At 38.2% G+C, this 19,793-nt stretch overlaps 1 protein-coding gene across 1 annotated transcript in view; it reads right to left on the bottom strand.

Moving 5' to 3' along the window:
- Positions 1-19,793, bottom strand: part of LOC122788742 (myoferlin-like) — a 1,037,182-nt gene that overhangs the window by 66,475 nt on the left and 950,914 nt on the right. Inside the window, exon 23 of the mRNA XM_044055636.1 lies at positions 14,580-14,704. Coding sequence (XP_043911571.1) covers positions 14,580-14,704 — 125 coding nt within the window. The remainder of the gene's footprint in view (positions 1-14,579; positions 14,705-19,793) is intronic.

Here is a 19,793-nt window from a genome sequence, read left to right as displayed (position 1 = left end):
AATTCCCTCATGGTTAAGGTGGCCGAGGTGTATACCTTTTTTCCCCACCTTTCTAAGGATCTGGAATCTCTCTCGGAAGGTAATGGGTTTTTAGCAGTGGAGGCCTTAATTCCCTTGGGGCCCTGTGAGATAGTTTCTGGGTCAGCTGCATGGCTTTTGTATAAAAATTGGTGTGAGCCAGGAACCCGGTAGTACCTGTCAGGCTTGACTGGGGCTGGAGGTAAAGAATCCGGGTTAAGGCAGGCCTCCGAGTACACATCATCTAGTATGTCTAAGACAGGAGGTATAGCCAGAGGCCTGTGCTGAGGTAGTAAGAGAAAATCCCTAAGCCTTTTCTTGGAATCTGAGTACTCTTGGCCTTCCCAGTGGAAGTGTTCCCTTAAGGTATGCAAGGTTTCCCCAAAGGAGTAATCCTCTGGGGGGGGGGGGGACAGAGGGAATGGACTCCTCAGCATCAGAATCTTCAAAAGGGGAGTAAGAATGTTCCTGTTCATCAGAGTGCTCTGAAATAATGGAGGCCTGGTCAGAGGAGGGGGATTCCTTCCTCCACTCTGGGCCTTTTGTCCGGGGGGGGGGGGGGGTTGAGAACCTCTGATAAGAGTAATCAAATCCTCAGCCATTTTAAGCATCTGTCTTTTAGGCATGGGGTCTGGAGAAGGGCCCTGTGGAGTGTGTCTCTTAGAATGCATGGCTGCTTTAGACTTAGTGAAAGCCTTGATAGAAAAAGAAGATGAAGGTCTGAAGACACCTTGAGAGGAGGCAGACCTGTCTACATTTTGAGATTCACCACCAAGAGTGGCTTTGGTATCTGTAGTCGGAGTGTAGGCTGAGGGGCCTGCGACCTCGGGCACAGAAGACACCGCCAATGAAGTGTCGTCGGTAGGCAGGGGCTGCGTAGGCGCCTCGCTGAGAACTGGACCACCTGTAGTCAGCTTTGACGTGGTGTCGGTAGAGGCGGCGGACCTCGTGTGTTGGTCCTTATCTTTGCGTTTTTTAGACAAAACTGGAGTCGGAGTATCCGACGACATAATATAGTTACATTTTTTGCCAAAATAGTGCTGGGCGAACTCCGCCCGACGCTTAATGGTGCGTTTGTTGAATGTAGCACAAAAACGACAGACCGAGACATTGTGGTCTGAGCCTAAGCAAGGAATGCAGAGGGAATGAAAATCCTTATGTGGTATTTGCTTCCCACAAGAAATACAATTATTAACTTTGTCTGACATCGGTCTGAGGCAAGAAAAGTTTCCCCAATGGGGTACTTAGCTTTAAAGAAGACTTTGGTTGCAAAATTTTCGTAATTTCAGGAGCTGGTCAACCGGCACTTGCGAACTGCTTCTGCTTCGGGCACCGCGCGGCAAGAAAGACTGAAGAAAATGGCATAGGCTGGTTCTTTTATACCCCTGGCGCACTGACGTCAGGGAAGAAGTGACGACAACCGACGCCAGACCTAGACTTTGGAGTTCGGCCGACCGAGGACCCGCCTGACGGCAGGAGAACCCATCTGTTATAACTGCAGCTGTATGCACGATGAACATCTGCAAAGCACTCCATTCAGGCATTGTCTGTTTTGAACAGCTTGGATATTGCAGCTAAATATTGATTTGTTGTACAGAACCAGCCCCACTATAATACAAGTAAAAATAGTATGCAACAACTCAAATGGATAATTATGCATTATAAACCAAGAGATACAAATTTTATCAAACATTTTAATGACTGCTCACTGGTTTCGGGAGGCTTGCTTTGAGTACAGACTATATTAAAATAAACTGATAATCACATTATCAGATTTGCAGACACTGTAAAGGTCTGTTGTTGCCAAAAAAGTGAAATATGTTTACTCTTTGTAGTAAATTAAAAATTATTTTAATTCTTGTCAAACATAAGTATAAAGGGAAAATTATCTTCCAGAAGGCAATGCACCTTAATGTCAACTCAGTGACAATAACAGGAAAAACGCCAGGAGGCCTGAAAGCACACCTGAGCACAGTAGACTACATTTCAAAAACCTAAACACCACATTGATCAGAACTAATAATTTATATGGTTTATGTTCTGATTTTTCTGTGAGGGAGTAGTACCTTGCACCATCAAATTAACAACATCAAGTCAGAGATAACTACAGCTCATAAAAAAAAAGAAACCCAAATGCAACAATCATATTTTGCAAAAGGACATTTTGTCAAGTGCACATTTTTTGAGTACCTGAGTGGCATACTATTGCCACAGTACACTGCAGTCAAAACCCAGTACACTGTATATTAGGACTGTGGCATGCATGTATTATTGACCCTTTTTCTGTGCTGAAAACGTCAGACTGGAAGGACTGCAATATATCATAACTGAACAAACAGGAAAACAATGTACAGAAAACAGTCTGAAAATTTTACAATGAAGTAACCAGGGTTGACATACAAAACCCACAGGTTGATGAAAATGTAAATGAAATAATGGAAGGTCCACATTTCAATTCACTGTTTATACATAGATGCAATGAAAACACATAACTGATCTTTTCTGCTTTTCTGTGACCTTTCATTACTATCCATTCAATTCTTTCTGCTCACCATTACTATACATTCTTCTGTCTAGACATTTTTCCCCATGTATACCTACGCACCAGCTCCTGCTTGTGTAAGTAAATACCATTACTGACATACTATTCCAACTAACATTTCAAATTTCTAAAGAGACTGTAGATGTTTTAGGAAAACTCGAAAGGCCAGATTACCAAACATGATTTTGTAGATGTTTTACGAAAACTCGAAAGGCCAGATTACCAAACATGATTTTTGCAAGACGACATAGAAACCTTAATTTCCAGAACACAAAACTTTTACCAGGGTAAGTAAACACTTGCCCAACATGGGGAAATATGCTGTTTCTCCATTGTAGTGCGATCCCAGAGTTGGTATGTATGTATATATATATATATATATAGTGCCCCCACCTAGGTGGGTTTTACATACTGCAGTGTGTTTCCATACAATTCTAGGCAAGTGTTTACTTAACCTGGTAAAACCTTTGCGCTCAGGAAATCAAGGTTTCTATGTTGTGCTGAAAAAAAATCACATTCGGTAATCTGGCCTTTTGAGCTTTCAAAGTAGATCCATATATATATATATATATATATATATATATATATATATATACACACATATATACATACATACATGTTTATTTCCATTTGTTGATCGGGATAGTCCACTGGGTCGAGATGGCCCACTTTCAGTGGAGGCCCGAGGAGAAAACCTCCACAAGAAACATGTGTTACATAAAGATTCACAGGAAACATATTTTATATTACATATTATTTACAAAATTAAGGTTACATTATGTTTGTTAATGAACAGAATTTAAGCAATGCATCTGGAAAAGCCAGTTGACAGAGATAACGCTGAATTAGCTACAAGTTTAGCAAACAAGCGACTTACAACAAGGTATTCCAGAAACACATGGAGGCCCCAAGGTGGTAGTGACTTCAATTCTAAATGAGAATTCTAGTAACAAGTCAATACAAAATGTTTTGAATGGTTTCAATATTTATAATTATACTGATAGAGAAATCTTGCCAGAATATTCTCCCTTTTTTCTAAAGGCTTTAAATTTGTACCTATTAAAATTCCAGACATTGCTGACACCTTAGTTGATATTCAACTTTACATGAGAAAATTGAATTTACAACTATTTCATTCTAAGGTTATGAAAATGGACACAGACTTTCCTAAAGAAGTGTGTAAAAAAAGAAGTATGTTTAATCCCCCGTTAGACCCATTAATTAATATGTTTGAGAAGGCAGTTAAGGATGATGTATACAAAATTTGGGGTAAACACAAGAGAATTTTTTATAACCTTAGTAACACAGAAAGAATCCTGTTGCAAAATTTAAGAAATGACAAAAGCATATGCATAATGGCGCTGGACAAAGGGGGTGGTATTGTTTTATTTAACAGCACTGATTATACCAATATTATGCAGGGAATTCTATTCAATGTTAATAACTACTCCATATGTTCAAAAAACCAAATACATATAGCATATCAGAGAATTGATAGTTTTCTGTATGAATATTTGATGGAACAAAGAATTACAGGGGTAGTTTATGATTTTTTATCTAACAAACATCCTAAAATCCCTGGCATATTTGGTATACCTAAAGTACATAAGAGCTTAGAACATCCACCTTTCAGACCTATAGTGGCGGCAACTGGGTCTAAAACCCATAATTTATCTGTGTATGTGGACAAGAAGATCAAACATGTTGTAGAACGGCGTCCACATTTAGTCAAGGACTCTTGGGACTTTTTGGGTCAACTAAAAAGTCATATATGGAATGCTGAAGGTTATTTTGTAACCATTGATGTAATGGATTTGTTCTCTTGTATTCCTAAACAAGAAGGGTTAGCTTATTTTGAGGAGACTTTATATAATCTGTCTACTATGAATGGTGATGAAATCAAGTTAACTTGTGAAATGATGGAACTTATATTAGACCACAACTACCTGTTTTTTGAGGGAGAATATTTCCAGCAGGTTAGAGGTGTGGCAATGGGTGCTGCTTGCGCCCCAACTTATGCAAACATCGTTTTACTAGGATGGGAGAGAGAATATGTGTTTGGAAGTAAATATTTTGATTACATTAATTACTACTGTAGATTTTTGGATGATATTTTTATTTTTTGGAAGGGAACAGTTGAGACTATTCCTTTATTCATCCAATATCTCAACAGTACTACCAGTTTTTTGAAGTTCACTTTTCAGTTTGATGCTAATGAAATTAGTTATCTTGATACACTCATTATTAAAGATAAGGATAAATTTAAATCAAAAATATACCGTAAGAAAACTTTTTGTAATAATTATCTACATTTTAACAGTCATCATCCTTTCAGTCAGAAGAAAAGTATAATTAAGGGTCAAGCAATTAGGGTAGCTAGAATGACATCTTCTGTGGAAGATCTTCGACCTGAGTTTGAATATCTAAAATATATGTTTTTGGATAGGGGTTACCCTATGGGGTCTGGTGGAAAAAACTCTTTATGAAGTGTACGTTGAATGGGGTAAGAGATATACCCCATTATTAGGTAAGGGACTAGAAAAAAATTAAACTTTTGGTAAGACTGATAAAAAACTTAATGAAACCAATTTTGAGCATACTTGTATTTTACAATACAGTCCCCTATATCAACAAGTTAAAGATGTTTTGCATAAGAATTGGAGCATATTTAAAATTGACCATGACAAATATCAAGTTTTGGGTGAAAAACCAGTGTTAACTACAAAAATTGGGTTTAATCTGAAAAAGATTCTAGAAAGTGGACCAAAATGTCTTGTAACAGATGAAGTAATTAACAATGGTACTAGGTGTTGTGGGAGATGTAAATATTGTTCTTACATTTTACAGGATACTAAAATATGTTTGAAAAACCAGAATAATAATACAGTTTACCCTAGGAGAGGCAACTGTTTTTCTAGTAAGTTAGTTTATATTGCTATGTGTGACACCTGTAGTTCTTTCTATATTGGGAAGACTGAGAGGCTTCTCAAGACAAGAATTTACGAGCATTTGTATGACATAAAAAATAAAAAAGCTACAAATGCTTTGTATAAACATCGTATGACATGTAATGATTATACAGGTTTTCATTTTGCTATTTTAGATTTAGTTCATTTGGAAACCAGAGGTGGAGACTGGCAAAATCTATTACTGAAAAAGGAATTGATATGGCAGCTTAGGCTTGCAGCAAATGTTTCCCCTGGCTTAAATGAATGTTTGAATTTGGCACCAATTTTAAAGGAAAGGGCAGAACAAGTTTAAGTAAAATGAGAAATAGTTGATATTTGTATACAAATAATACATATTTATTTACTTGTGATGTTTGTGCTTTTTACCATTACATATTGTACTGCTACAATGTTTTTAGAACATTTAGAATTTTGCAGAAATTTTATTAGATGTGATAAATTAACCTTTGGTATTTTAAATCTCAATTAAGTTAATGGACTTGTTAATTGTTTAAATTACTGGACCAACCACTGACTAGTAGTCCATATATTAAAGCAGGGTTTTATCTTTTGTATTTAATTCTGATGAAGTCAAGTTTCAACTGACGAAAGCGCTTAATTTATTTGGTGTTACAATAAAGAAGGTATTGGACTCGCAACGAATAGTGCTTCTTTTGGGTTTTACAAGTTTAGTAGATAAAAGGAGGAGGTAGGAGTATAGTTGGTTGATAAATACGTTAGGTGGGAGCATGAGAGGGACATTTCCATTTGGAGGATATATATAAGAGGAGCTGACTTTTGAAGTTATTAAGGTCAGTTAAGTTACGTAGGTGAGAAGGGAGTGAGTTCCAGAGTTTGGCTGTAGTCAGGGATAGAAGTAGTTGGCCTGGGGGGTGAGAGGGTTTGTGTACTTGAAGCAGATTTTGGTTCTCTGATCTTAGGGAGCGGGGGGAGTGTAGGGTGTTGGTGCTATATACATACATACATACATACACACAACAAAAAGATGCATCCAGCACTAAAATAAATCTCTCTAAAGTCAGTCGTAGTGTAGCATAATGCAAAGAAAGTCCATTCCCATTGAAAATAGTCTCAAAATACTGTTATCAAAATCTGCATGCAAAAAATGTAGTCAGAGACTTCCTTTTAAACACCCCAGTAAATGTAAACAGTCTTCAGAGTACTGTCTGTTTTCAAGCAGTTGATTCTGTGTGAAATAATATATCCAGAAGCTTCCTTTTACAGTAACGCAGTATTAATCTCACCTTATACCAAATGATTGCACTGATGATGCCAATGAAGTGAAACTGGTCTGCTGATTTGTTTCTCTCTTAAGCAGCACTGGATAGTGCTCTTTTGAAGTTTTTTGATGCCTGCTGGTTTAATATGTAACCATTTGGTATAAGGATGTCATTTTAATGTATTTTGTGCACCGGTGAGATTAAAACTGGGAAGTCTAACATGAAGCTTCTGGATGCATTATTTCATGCTGAATTAACTGTTTGAAGACAGTAAGTACTCTTAAGACCATTTACATTTATTGGAAATGTAAAAGGAAACTTCTGGATAAATTTTTTATGCTGAATCAACTGCTTGAAAACAGTAAATACTCTGAAGACTGTTTACATTTACTGGGAAGTTTAAAAGGAAGTTTCTGGCTACTTTTCTGTTTGATAACTGTTAGCATTTTGAGACTATTTATAATGGAAATGGATTCTCTTTGCATTATGCTGCACTACAACGGACTTCAGAGATATTTATACTAGTGCGGTGGTTTGTGTTGTACTTTGAGACCTTGCACATTACGGGGTATATGCACCACTTGTGAATTGTGGTGTGTGTGTGTGTGTGTGTGTGTGTGTGTGTGTGTGTACATATATATATATATATATATACACATACATACACACACACACACACTTACTTGTATGTTTCTGGTAGGGTCATGTTTTGGAGTACTCTAGTTCTTGAAGTTTTACAGCATAAAATCAGCTAATGAGAGTACAGAGGCATGACAGGCAATGAGAGGAGTTGAGAGGTACTTATAACAATTTTTTTTTCAAGTTAAGATTTGTTTTCACTGGAAGACATGAAGACTGGAAGGAGAAATTATATGGAAGTTTAAGATAGTAAAACAAACTGGGTGGATTGCAGGTAGAAATAGTGGATAGCTGTAACATGGGATGGAGAGTCAGGCATTACACACACACACGCACACACACACACACACACACACACACACACACACACACACTTATATATATATATATATACACACACACACAGACACACCCTCCCCCCCAAAGTCAAACATATTGCATATTGTGTAATTATCACTATCATCACTATAAATAATCTCCTCCCAAACAACCTACCATAGCATATATACACACACACATACTTAAAATGTGCAACTCCTGACTCTCCCATCCCATGTTACAGCTATCCACATCAGGATGGATAGCAGGAACATTAAACTTAAACAAGCTGACTAGTACACACATGCATGCTTACATCTTGACTGCTCACTACAAAATGACACTCTTGTTTGTAGATACTCAGTACTTACATGCATGTGCCAGTTGACTGGAAAGCTTCTTAAAGGTATATCACACACACTGATCTACATCCTCCCTCTTCACTGAGCTGTCTTGCAATGATAATGACATTTAAATAGGCATGTAAATTATACAGACAACAATGAACAAAACAACCTTCTTGCCCAGGTTGCTGTGCATCTAGAACTAGATCTGGAAATGCGACCTTATCTTGTAATGTTTAGTTTGACTGGGTTTCGGAACAGGGACAGTCACAGGTGAATGTTCTGCTTTAGGACTCCCGGGGATATTCTCAGGAACAGGGATATCTGCTGGAATGTCCTGTGAAGCTGGAACACTGGACAAGTCATTCTGAGAACTAGAGTCTATTACAGGCAGAATGCTATAAAACATTGGCTTGGACACCGGTAATAAATATTTCCGATTTCACCTAAATTCTATTCCCTGCGATTCCACACTACAATCTTGGCTCTTGACACAAACTTTTCACAAATCCACTCCAATCAAAATCTTTTGCTATCTGCATTCTCACCATCTCATCTTCTTGTAATAGACTGAGCGGTCTGCTGGTCTCATCATAACAGGACTTCTGAGACAAACGCTTATTCAGGAGTTGAGCTTTCACTGCTTTATTGTTCTTTGCACATGGGACCAACAAATTGCTACTGACTGGTAGTGTGGTTCTGGTTTGTCTCAACATAAGTCTCTGGACAGGCAAACCAAGATGATTATCGCAAGGAATGTTTGTGAGACTCAAGAGATTTAGAAAAACATTGACGTAGTCTCATTTTGATTTCTCTAACAGCTGTTTTGTACATTGAACTGCACGTTCTGCCAAGCCATTTGACTGAGTATTCAGGACTATGTGTAATATGAACAAAGTCCCACATTTCAGCAGATCTTTTGAACTGCTGTCTTGTAAACTGTGCACCTTTGTCAGAAATGAGATTGTACGGCCTACCATGGACAGAAAAACGACTCTTCAACTTAGTGATAACAGTACTGGATGTTAGGTTAGGAAGTAGGTCAATCTCAAACAACTTTGAATAAGAATCTACTAACACCAAGTAATGTTGACCTTTATACCCAAAGATATCTGTAACTACTGTTGACCAAGGTAGTTCAGGAATCTGGCTTAACTGAAGTGGTTCTTTCTGTTGATGCAGTTTAGTACTATTATAAACAGAACAAGATGAGAGTACTTTCTCTCTTGACGATGAAGGCCAAAATACTAGTCCTCTTGCCCTTCTTTTGGTAGAATCGGTTCCTGAGTGGTCATGATGCAAGATCTTAATGTACTCTTTGTTGCAAGGATTTTGGAACAATCACTTTTGGAACTTTCATGATGATAGCGTTGTCAGACAAAATCTTATCTCTGTAAGGAAAATACTGCTGCACTTCTACTGGTAAACAAGATTGCTTAGAAGGCCATCCTTGACTGATAAATTGGTAGAGTTTCTGGAGAACTGGATCCAAAGCTGTGCGAGTTCTATGCTTATCAAGGTGTGTGGAAGAAATATTTCTCACTTCCATCACTTTAAAATCAGGTTTCTCATTTTCATGCTGTTCAATGTTTTTTTTTCTGGGCGATCTAGATAAAGTATCAGCAAGATAAAGAAGTTTGCCTTTTGCGTAAACACAAGACTGAAACTGTACTTTTGCAATTTGAGTATCATGCGTTGCAATTTAGCAGGAGCTATATATGCATTGGCTTTTTCAAAATAGTAACTAGAGGTTGGTGATCAGTCTGGATTTGAATAGGTCAGCCATAAATAAAATCATGGAACTTCAAACATGCAAACACAGTTGCCAAGAGTTCCTTCATCTGAGCATACTGCATGTCTGTTTGGGTTGACGTTCTCGATGCATAGGCTACTGGTTTGCCTTTTTGAAGAATGACTGCACCAAGACCAAACTTAAAAGCATAACAGGAATGAGTCAGTGGTTTGTAAACATCTTAGTATCTTAAAGTAGGTGGACTGACAATTATCTGTTTCAGGACATCAAATGCTCTTTGGTGTTGATCTGACCAGGACCAGGATATATATCTTTGCATGTCAGCTCTCTTAGCGGTGCTGAAAGTTGGCTCAAATCTGGAATGAACATGCGTAGATTAGTTGACCATGCCAAGAAAACATTGTAGGGCTTGGGCATTCTATGGAGCTGGCATCTCAAGAATTGCTGTTTGCTTGGAAGGATCTGTTCGCAAGCCTGAACTGGTAAACAAATTACCAACATAAGTAACTTCTCACAGTCTGAATTTACACTTCTGAGGAATCAGCTTAAGACTGACTTAACTAGCTCTGCTAAAACTGTTTTGAGGTTTCTATTATGCTCGACTTCACCATTGCCTCCTACAAGAATATCGTCTACTATAATAGCACATGGACAGCTGAAAAAATTTGTTCCACTGCACGCTGAATTTATTCCAAATGGCATTCTCAGAAATCTGTACCTTCCAAAGTGTGCACTGAATGTGGTTAGCAATGAAGACTTACGGTCAAGGAAATCTGCCAAAATGAACAAAAAGTGGCATTTGGCATAACAGCAGCAACTTCTTTGACTATGCGCATTGGATGATGAGGTTGCTTAAGTGTTTTGTTCAAGTCTCATGGATCAATACATATTCAAATATCATCTGAGCTTTTCTTATGAGCTACCACCATGGAGGATACCCATTCAGTTGGTTCTTCTACTGGCAGATTACTCATTGCAGCACCATTCTATCTGGCTCAGCCTTGACTCTGTCCTGCATAGCTACTGGAACTTTCCTTGCTGGTCTGAAAACTGGGCTTACTTCAGGATCTAACTTCATGGAGTACACAACTGGGAGTTTTCCTAGTTTGTTTTCAAAAAGATTAGCATAGTCAGAAAAAATAATCTGGACAAAATTTGAGCTGTTGTCTTTCAAGATTACATGGTGGACTTCCTTATTAAATGAAAGCAGTCCCATTTTCAAACTTTATCTAAGGCCTAATAGTGACTCTATGCACTTTTTGACTATGTAACACTGCAACTCATAGCTGTTTCCAGCACAGTAACAAAAAAGCACTACTGAGCCTTTGGTTTGAATTTCTTCACCACCATAAGCAACTAACTTTGCACACTTCACCAAATCAAGTTTTTCACTAGCTTTTACTGTAGCAAATGTTTCTGTTAACATAACATTGAATTTTAAAGCAGTATCAATTTTGAGCTCTATGGGTCTCCCATTAATCCAAACAGTGGAAAATACTTCATTCTTTGTCCACAAATCTACTGCATTGACCGTTTCACCAAGCACAGACACACCATCAACATAACAAAGTAGGGTAATGGATTTCTAATTTATCAACTTGCCTCTTTCAATGCTCCTTTTAATAAAATAATGAACATCTTGATTTACAAAACCTTTTGAAGTGATTCCACTTTTTACATTTGTGGCACTGCTGACCAAAAGCTAAGCACTTTTTTCTTTTACGCTCATGAGTACCTCCACAATTGCGACAGCTGACTATGAGGTTAGGTGGGGGGCACATTCTTTTGATTTAGCGGAGTCACCCTTGTGCTTCACTGAGCATGTCTGCTTCACAGAGCATGCTCTAGAACTTGCTAGAAAGGTTATGGTTTTCACTGAAGCTGCCACACACCCTTGGGCATGTATATTTTAACCATGTGCTGCATGCTATCTACATTAGCACTGGAAGCATGCCTTTCTCATTTGTAAGCATATTTGTGTGCTTTTCTCTCTCAGCTCATATATCTGGCAAATCTCTATGGCCTTATTCAAAGTTAAATCACTGTCTCGAAGCAAAATCTTTCTCACTGCATTGTCTTTAATAGCACACACAAGCCTGTCTTTTATCAACTCATCTCTGAGATCACCAAATCTGCACGTTATAGCCTTGTTTTTCAAGTCAGTTATATATGCTGCAAAAGTTTCACCAGGCTTTTGATCTCTTGTGTAAAATAAGTGTCTTTCCATTGTAATATTCATTTGGGGAGTATACATTTCTCTAAACTTACGTTTTAAACACTCAGGTTCTTCCCTCATTTCAGCAGCTACCACTATATGATGGTTCCCCCTCCCCTGTATACACAAATGAACGTTCTCTTTCAATGGCTTCTGAACCAGCTAAATTAAGCAGGATAAATGCCTTTGTTCATGCATCTTTGTCAGAAAAAGCAACCTGTATGAAAATATTGTAGTCTTGCTCAAACACACTCCAATTTTGTTCACTATTGTTATCAAACACAAGTGGACTTTGTCTGCGAAATCCTTCTGACATTCCAACAAATTATATATAAACACAATACAAACATGGTCCTTGTAATCATGCATGAACATGCACACACACCAGGTACTAGTAACATCCAAATGCACAATAAACTCTCCGTAAGACTGTACTTTTATTTTTTTTTCTTTTTTATTTTTTATTTCTTATTGTTCTTATCCAGTATTACATGTTTATGCTACTTATTGTACTAAATGTCTAACTTCTATTGTATTGTTGGAATTTGTGCTCTTGTACCTCTGTTCTTTGGAGCTTTTCTCCCCGGGCCTCCACTGAAAACGGATATGTATCCAGCTGGACTATCCCGGTCAACAAATGTAAAATAAATAAATAAATAAATACTTTGCAAAATAATTGTACTGTAATACTGCACACTCTTGCCAACACTTTGGATACTTTGAATAGCTGTAGTTAATGTGAAAAAGTAGCACATAGTGAATAAATGTGGTTGTTTTCCTTTTTTTATATATTTTATGCAATTTTAATGTTGTTTCAAACATTTTTGTAATTATTTCGAATATTTTTATCATTATGCCACAGTTTTGGACATTTCATTTAATTAGAAATTTGTTTCAAGTGTTCTGAGTGCTTCATTTTACATTTGTTGAATAAAAAATTACTTAAGTGAGTGTAAGTACCTGGAATTTGTTTCTGACCTGTCTGCAAGTCGTTTGAGTAGTAGGGATGATCCACACCTATATAATCCTCCAAATGTAACTGTGCGCCTCATGGTTTTGATCCTGGATCCCAATTCTGACACCATGTCGCTTGTCTTGTATATCTGAATAAGATGATGAGGCTTGGGTGTTCATTTAAGTACTTTATGATATACAAACACATCAGGATGGATAGCACAAACATTAAACTTAAATGAGCTAACTGACTAAGTAGTACACACAATACATGCTTACATCTTGACTGCTCACTACAAAATGGCACTCTTGCTTGCACGTGCTCAGTACTTATATGCACATGCTTGTTGACTGGAAAGTTTCTTAAAGGTATATCACACACACACTGTTCTACAGTAAGGACCAGCTTTTCCATTCTTCACACACTTCCTTACTTTATGTTGGGTACAGATTTACATACAAGTAGTGTTCCTCTCCCTTCTTGTTCTGCACATGCACACTTCCAAAACCACAACACAGAGACCTAGGTACCCTATTATTATGCATTGTTTCATCTATGCTCGTCTAATAAACTTCCTCTTTTCTTCACATATGTATACAATAATTACCCAAATGAAATCCTCTGTAATCATCATGAATTGTGAGATGCAAATGCTAGTCCTGGCACAGTTAAAAATGACTGTGGGAAAACAGACCCATCATATACTAAAGTTGGAGACTGCTGTGTCTTGGAGTATATTCCCCTTTCCATGAGATACAGTGATCTTGAACTTAGTATATAAAAAGTAGAGGGGCAGTGTTAGGGGGCTCTACAAAAAGGAATGCAAAGAGTACAGCATTTTTTATAATTCACTCTTCTCCACAGATTTCACATACATTTTTTTTTTAAATTTCAGGACTCACAGTTGCAGATCTTGAGATTACAGTTCAAAACTGAGATCCTCTGTCCTCCTTTCTGGCCTTAAAATTTCACTAGGATTAGAAACTCAAAAGTACTTATTTTACTATATCATGACATACTGTACTAATATCCCCTCGCATTACTCTAAGGTATATTAACTTAATGTGCTGTTGGAGGGAACAAGATTTTTTATAACCACTTAAACTGAACAGGAGTAATAGAAGGAAGGATGTGTGGGAATACAAGACTTGCGTTACAACACTAAAACATAAGGGAAAAGACATGTATGTGTATTATTTATCCCTGTAGGTTTGAAATAGGTGTAGCATAAGCATATTATATTTTATACACTACTGCTGTACTGCAGTGGTATCATTTTAGTCAAACAATGAGTGAAAAAATTGCAGTGTAGTAGTTTTCATCTATTTAAACATAAGGCTTAAAAAAGAAAAGCTAAACAGGAGGTGCACATTTTATTTCCAAAACATATGGGTAGATTTCCCGATTTATTTTGCATCACAACACCACCACCCAGAACTTGTACATCCTGTTACTCCTTCCAAAAAAATAAACATATACATCTTTTCTGGAGATTTACCAAAATATTTTCATGAAAAACTGAATTATAGTTGAACATTAGATCTTTCCACATCACTCACATGCATATGACTTCATTAATTAAAAGTTATGTTACTGATTTACTTACCAAACGATCAGCCATGTTTTGGAGGATGTTCACAGCATCAAGCCTATGACTTACGTTTTCCCAGTATGATGTCAGTGTCACCACTGGCTTGACATTAGACCATGGCAAGTAGTAATAGTGGTTTCCTAAATTTGCAGATTAAAATAAGTAAATTGTTAGTAGGACCAAATAAGTGATAGCAGTATAAAACGTTGTCACCTTCCTGAATTACACATTTTCCTCAATAAGTATATGTAACTCAACTGAAACAGACATCCTATTTTGATGATGCATGTACATCTTTCAAAGAATATTTCATTCCTTTTACCTGTCCTGATTCTTGTGAGACATATCATGCCTTCGACACTATGTATATATAATGGCGATTTACACAAATCATGTAGCACTAAAAGGACATATTGGCTCAAGTTAAGGTGCTGGTGTGTTCTGTCTCTATGAGGTCAGACAGCGAGGACACCTGCCAAGGATATAACAGTAGGTCAGCTTCCAAAGCTTCAGGGTGCCTTCCACACACCAAAACTGCCAAGTGGTTTGTGCAGAGCTGACAAAGACAAGTCTGGGTTTGAAGCCCTGCAGTGCTTTCCTGCCAGCAGACAAAGGAAGACTGTGCCTTGAAAGCACAAGGCTTGGAATAACAACAAAAAAACCCCTCAACTATGAGGTTGTTGCATTTCAAGGAAAAAGGGGAAACAAACCATTTACAGTCATTGACCATCTTTTTTGTTCAGCTTTTAATTTTGTTCCAACTTCATTAATCCAAGCAACAATGAACCAAACATCTTACTCTTATCCCAGTAACATTTTAAGGGTTTACTTTTGAATCGTTGAGCATCCTTGAGCACCAAGTTTTATTTCCCAGACCAGTTCAATTACTGTGTGCAGTAACTAACTCTTTACTGTACCAATAGGATATAATACAACTCTTTTAACATGGGATTTTGCAGGGGGATATGATCCTTGCAAAAACCCATTGTAGGGGTCTTCACCCATCATACTCACCATACAAAAATATACCAATGATAGCGCATATAGCAGTGCTAGTGAAGCACATTTTTCAAGAATGTGTTAATCAAGAGTTACCATGCATAAATTCATAACAAACTCCCCTGGTTCTTGGGTGCAACAAGGGCACATCTCCTCCTGCAAAAATGTTGAAGTAACTTTGCTTACATTGAACAATTTATTTTCAATTCATAGGCTTACAGGTGTGTACTAGTCTAATGGCCACAAGGGTCTTTTTAAGCCTAGTCATGCATCCCAAATCTCTGACAAGTTCTGGTACCCTTGAATAAGTGTAACCTTGGGATGTGTAACCTTTACAAGCAGGGGTCCAGGAGATGGACCATTTACAGGCTGCCTGTGTCCATTAGAGAGACAGGTGCCAAACCAGGGATGCCATATCCAATTGTGCAAGTTGCATTTGAAATGGGTTAGGGAATAATTCTGCTTCATGTGGATGGGGAGCTTGTTCCAAAGAAGTAGTCATCTCTGGGATAAAAATTTAGCTTTGTCAATGGCAGAACATCTCTACTTATAGGTTCATACGTTAAGTACTAGGCTACCTGCCCCAGTGGGCCACTTTAAGCCTAGCCAACTCCCTTCAAAAATGAGAATCAAACCCTGTACCTTGCATCTGTGAGGTAAATTCCTTAACCATTATGCCAACTCCCAACCTCTAAATTCAAATCTGCAGTAGTAATGTGTAGATTCCAAACCTTGGGATCAATTCTTCCTGAGCTGATGTACTGGAAGTAGGCATTTCAAAATATAAACATTTTAAGCTTACAAAGGTGCATTGTACATTTTTCATACTAATTTGCTGCATTTGTTCCTTCTTGTTCCCCAAGAAATTAATAGTTCATTTATTTCACTTTTTTTTTTTTAGATATTCTAACTTACTTGTAAGTCATTTTCTAAAGCTATTATCCATGTTCCATTGTCTCCTTTTTTTAGTGCAACTTCACTTCTATAAGATCATCCTTTAAGTTGCTTCCATAGAAAAGGTGCGCAAGTTCAACTGTATTGGCAGACTACTGCCTTTGAAGGAATTTCAAACCAAATGTGCCACATTTGTTTAGAGAATAAACACACAAACTGAACTGTGCCAACTCTATATAGTCTAAAGCTCATGACAGTAATCTTCTGAAAAATTAAGGTAAGAAATCTGAGACTGAAGAGATTCAAGAGAAAAATCAAGAGTCTCTCTGGTACCACGAGCAGAAAAAAAATCCCTGACAAGAGCTAGAGCAAGGCAAGTGCAGGGGCACCAAAGCTCTCCACAAAGTCTATAAAAAGCCATAACAAGAATCGTGCATACTAACACTGAGGGACCAGTATCAGTTCCTACAACCAGGAGGAAGCCAAGAAATCAGCACAAGGAACTGATGAAGTTCCCAGTAATGACCACCAAAGACCTACATGGCAATGCCACTATCTTTAGTACAATGAATATGCACGTTGCATAATAACTGAAGCTTAAATATACCTGTGTGAAATGAGTGACCAGTGATGAAAGATCATCTATCCTGATCCTTCGTTTTAATGGATCTTTCACCTCAAGTTTATTTGGCACGCCACTGTTTCTGTCCCTACAAAGGAAAAAGTACAATTGTGCAAAATCTTACCATAACAGTAGATGCCCTTCCCTTCACTGTTGCAGTAATCCTGAAAAAAAGGATCCTCTATCAAGGGCAGCTCCATGTCCAGCCACTATATCAAAGCCTTAGGTTTTTTGGAAGGAAGTCATATGTCACATGTATGAACCCTGCTAATGGTGTAAGGCATAAAGGTGACATATGGATGTACCTACCTCAGAAATTAAAAGCCCCAGGAGGAACAGTTTGAGAAAAAAAAAGCAGGAACATGTGTATCCAGAAGAAAAAAGAGTAGGCAGAAAAAAAGAGGGAGGGAATATTGCAACAGTGAAGGGAATGACATTTACCGTTATGGTAAGATTTCACAGAACTGTACTATGTTCTTCCATATCAGTGTTGCAATATTCCTTATAAAAGGGAAAGTACAAAAGCTGAAGAGGAAATTTGAAGGGAGAAGGTCCAGCACAGCCTTCAAGAAAGCCATGCAGGATAGCCATGGCAAATCCCGCTCTAGCCAAGGAAACCACATCCACCTTGTAATTTTTAGTAAAAGTATGAATAGATGTCCAGTAGCAAGCTCCAGAATGGAAATGGTATCCAACCCCTTGAAAAAAAGCATGAGAGGAAGCCACAGCCCTGGTACAGCGAGCCATTACAGAAGTAGAAAGGCTTTCCCAGGAAAGGAGTAACAAAAGGAAATGGCCTTAGGATTCCAAGAAAAAATGGTTTGCTTAGAAACATTCAGACCTAGAGATGTAGGATGAAAGGAAACAAAAAGTTGCTCAGACTTGCAAATGACCTTAGCCTTATCCAAATAACATGCAAGCTGCCCATGTAAATTCAAGATCTGAAGAAACGTCTCAATGCACAGAAGGGAAAAAGTGAGCAAATTAATAGACTGATTATGAGACTATTCATTAACCACCTTGGGCATAAAGGAAGGATTAGTACGAACAGACATCCCGTCCCTATGAAAAACTAAAAAAGGAGGGACAGCCATAAGGGCCTGAAGCTCAGACACCCTTCTAGCTGATGTAAGGGCCAAAAGAAGAACAGTCTTCTAAGTACAATGCTACAAGAAAGCTGAAGCTTCTCAAAAGGAGCTTGAGTCAATTTTTCAAGAATAAAATTAAGTTCCCAGAGGGAGGAATAGGCTTCCTGGAAGGCCTAATGAAGGACACCTTTAAGAAATTATTTGGCTTCATACTTAGAGGTCAAGTGAGGAGTCAATGGCAGACAAGCAGAACTAGCTGAAAGGTGAGCTTTAACTGAAGAGTGTGTTAACCCAGCATGCAGTAATTCACACAAATAAGAGAGAACCAAAGTAACTTCCACAGAAAGTGAATTCAGGTTACAAGCAAGGCACCAGACAGAAAATCTCTTCCAGCTGGACACACAAGATTTCCTGACAGTGGATTTCCTGGTCTCCTGTAGAACCCAAAGCACATTCTTAGAAAAAAAGTGCCTAAAAGAGATCCAAACCCTTTCACCCACAGTATCAGATGAAGAGTGGACAAGTGAGGATGGATGAGAGACCTCTTGTCTTGCATGAGTAGGTCTACCCTGTGAGGTGACTTGTGGTGATTGCCCTTGGCTATGTATAAAAGAGCGAACCAATGCTGTCTGGGCCAAAAGGTAGTCACCAACAAAACTTTGAGGGAGTCCTGTTTTATCTTGAATGGGACCCTCAGTAAGAGAGGAAGGAAGGCATAGAGAAACAGCCCCTTCCAAGAAAAACAGATGGTGTCCATCTTCCATGCCAGAAAACATGGGACTCTGGTGCAAAAAAGAGGAAGTTGTCTGTTCAGAAGGAAAGCAAAAAGATCTACCGGAGAAGTACCCCACTGCTGGACAATGTCCAGAAACACATCTCTGTGAAGCATCCACTTGTGAGTTTGTGTTATAGACCTGCTCACAGAGTCTGTCACAAGGTTCTGGTCTGAAGGAAGATAAACAACCAGAAGAGTCACCCAGCACTGGACAGCTAGATCCCAAACCTGAAGAGCTAGTCTGCAAAAGAGGTAAGTTCCCCCTTGCTTGTTGATGTACATCACTGTGGTATTGTCATGGAATTGGTCTGTAAAGATTTTGAGATGCCCCAAAGAGCAAGGAAAAGAGCTCTTATCTCTTATATTGATATGGTCTGCCCTCTGACGAAAGGATGAAAGGCCCTGAACCTTTAGAAGGCCAAAAAAAGCTCCTAACCCTGTGTCTGAGGCATCCAAAAAAAGTTCCTGAAAGGGTACTTGTGGCTAAAAAGGAAGCCCTGTGTTAAGAGATGGCTGATGAATCTACCACTGAAGCTCTAGGTTGAGGAATGGAAGAAGAACTAGAAAGTCCAAAGGAAGAGAATGTTGAAGCCATACTGACTTTAAGAACCAGCGTAGCTTTCTTATATGGAGTCTAGCTAGAGGAAGCATAGGAATGGTGAAAGACATGTAACCCAGAGCTCTTAGAAGCTCGCTGGCCATAACTAAGACCTGAGGAAGAAGGGACTGATGGGAAGGCAATTAGAGTCACAGCCTTTTGAGGCAGCAAGGATGTCTGCAAATAAATGGTCTGGAGCCTGCAGCTAAAGAAAACAATTCTAAGGAGGAGTCAAAGGATTTCTGGAAACTTA

This window comes from Protopterus annectens, chromosome 14.part0 (genome assembly GCF_019279795.1).
Source record: "Protopterus annectens isolate FY-2018-M chromosome 14.part0, PAN1.0, whole genome shotgun sequence".
Classification (NCBI taxonomy): domain Eukaryota; kingdom Metazoa; phylum Chordata; order Ceratodontiformes; family Protopteridae; genus Protopterus; species Protopterus annectens.
This window is presented reverse-complemented; position numbering and strand designations above follow the sequence as displayed.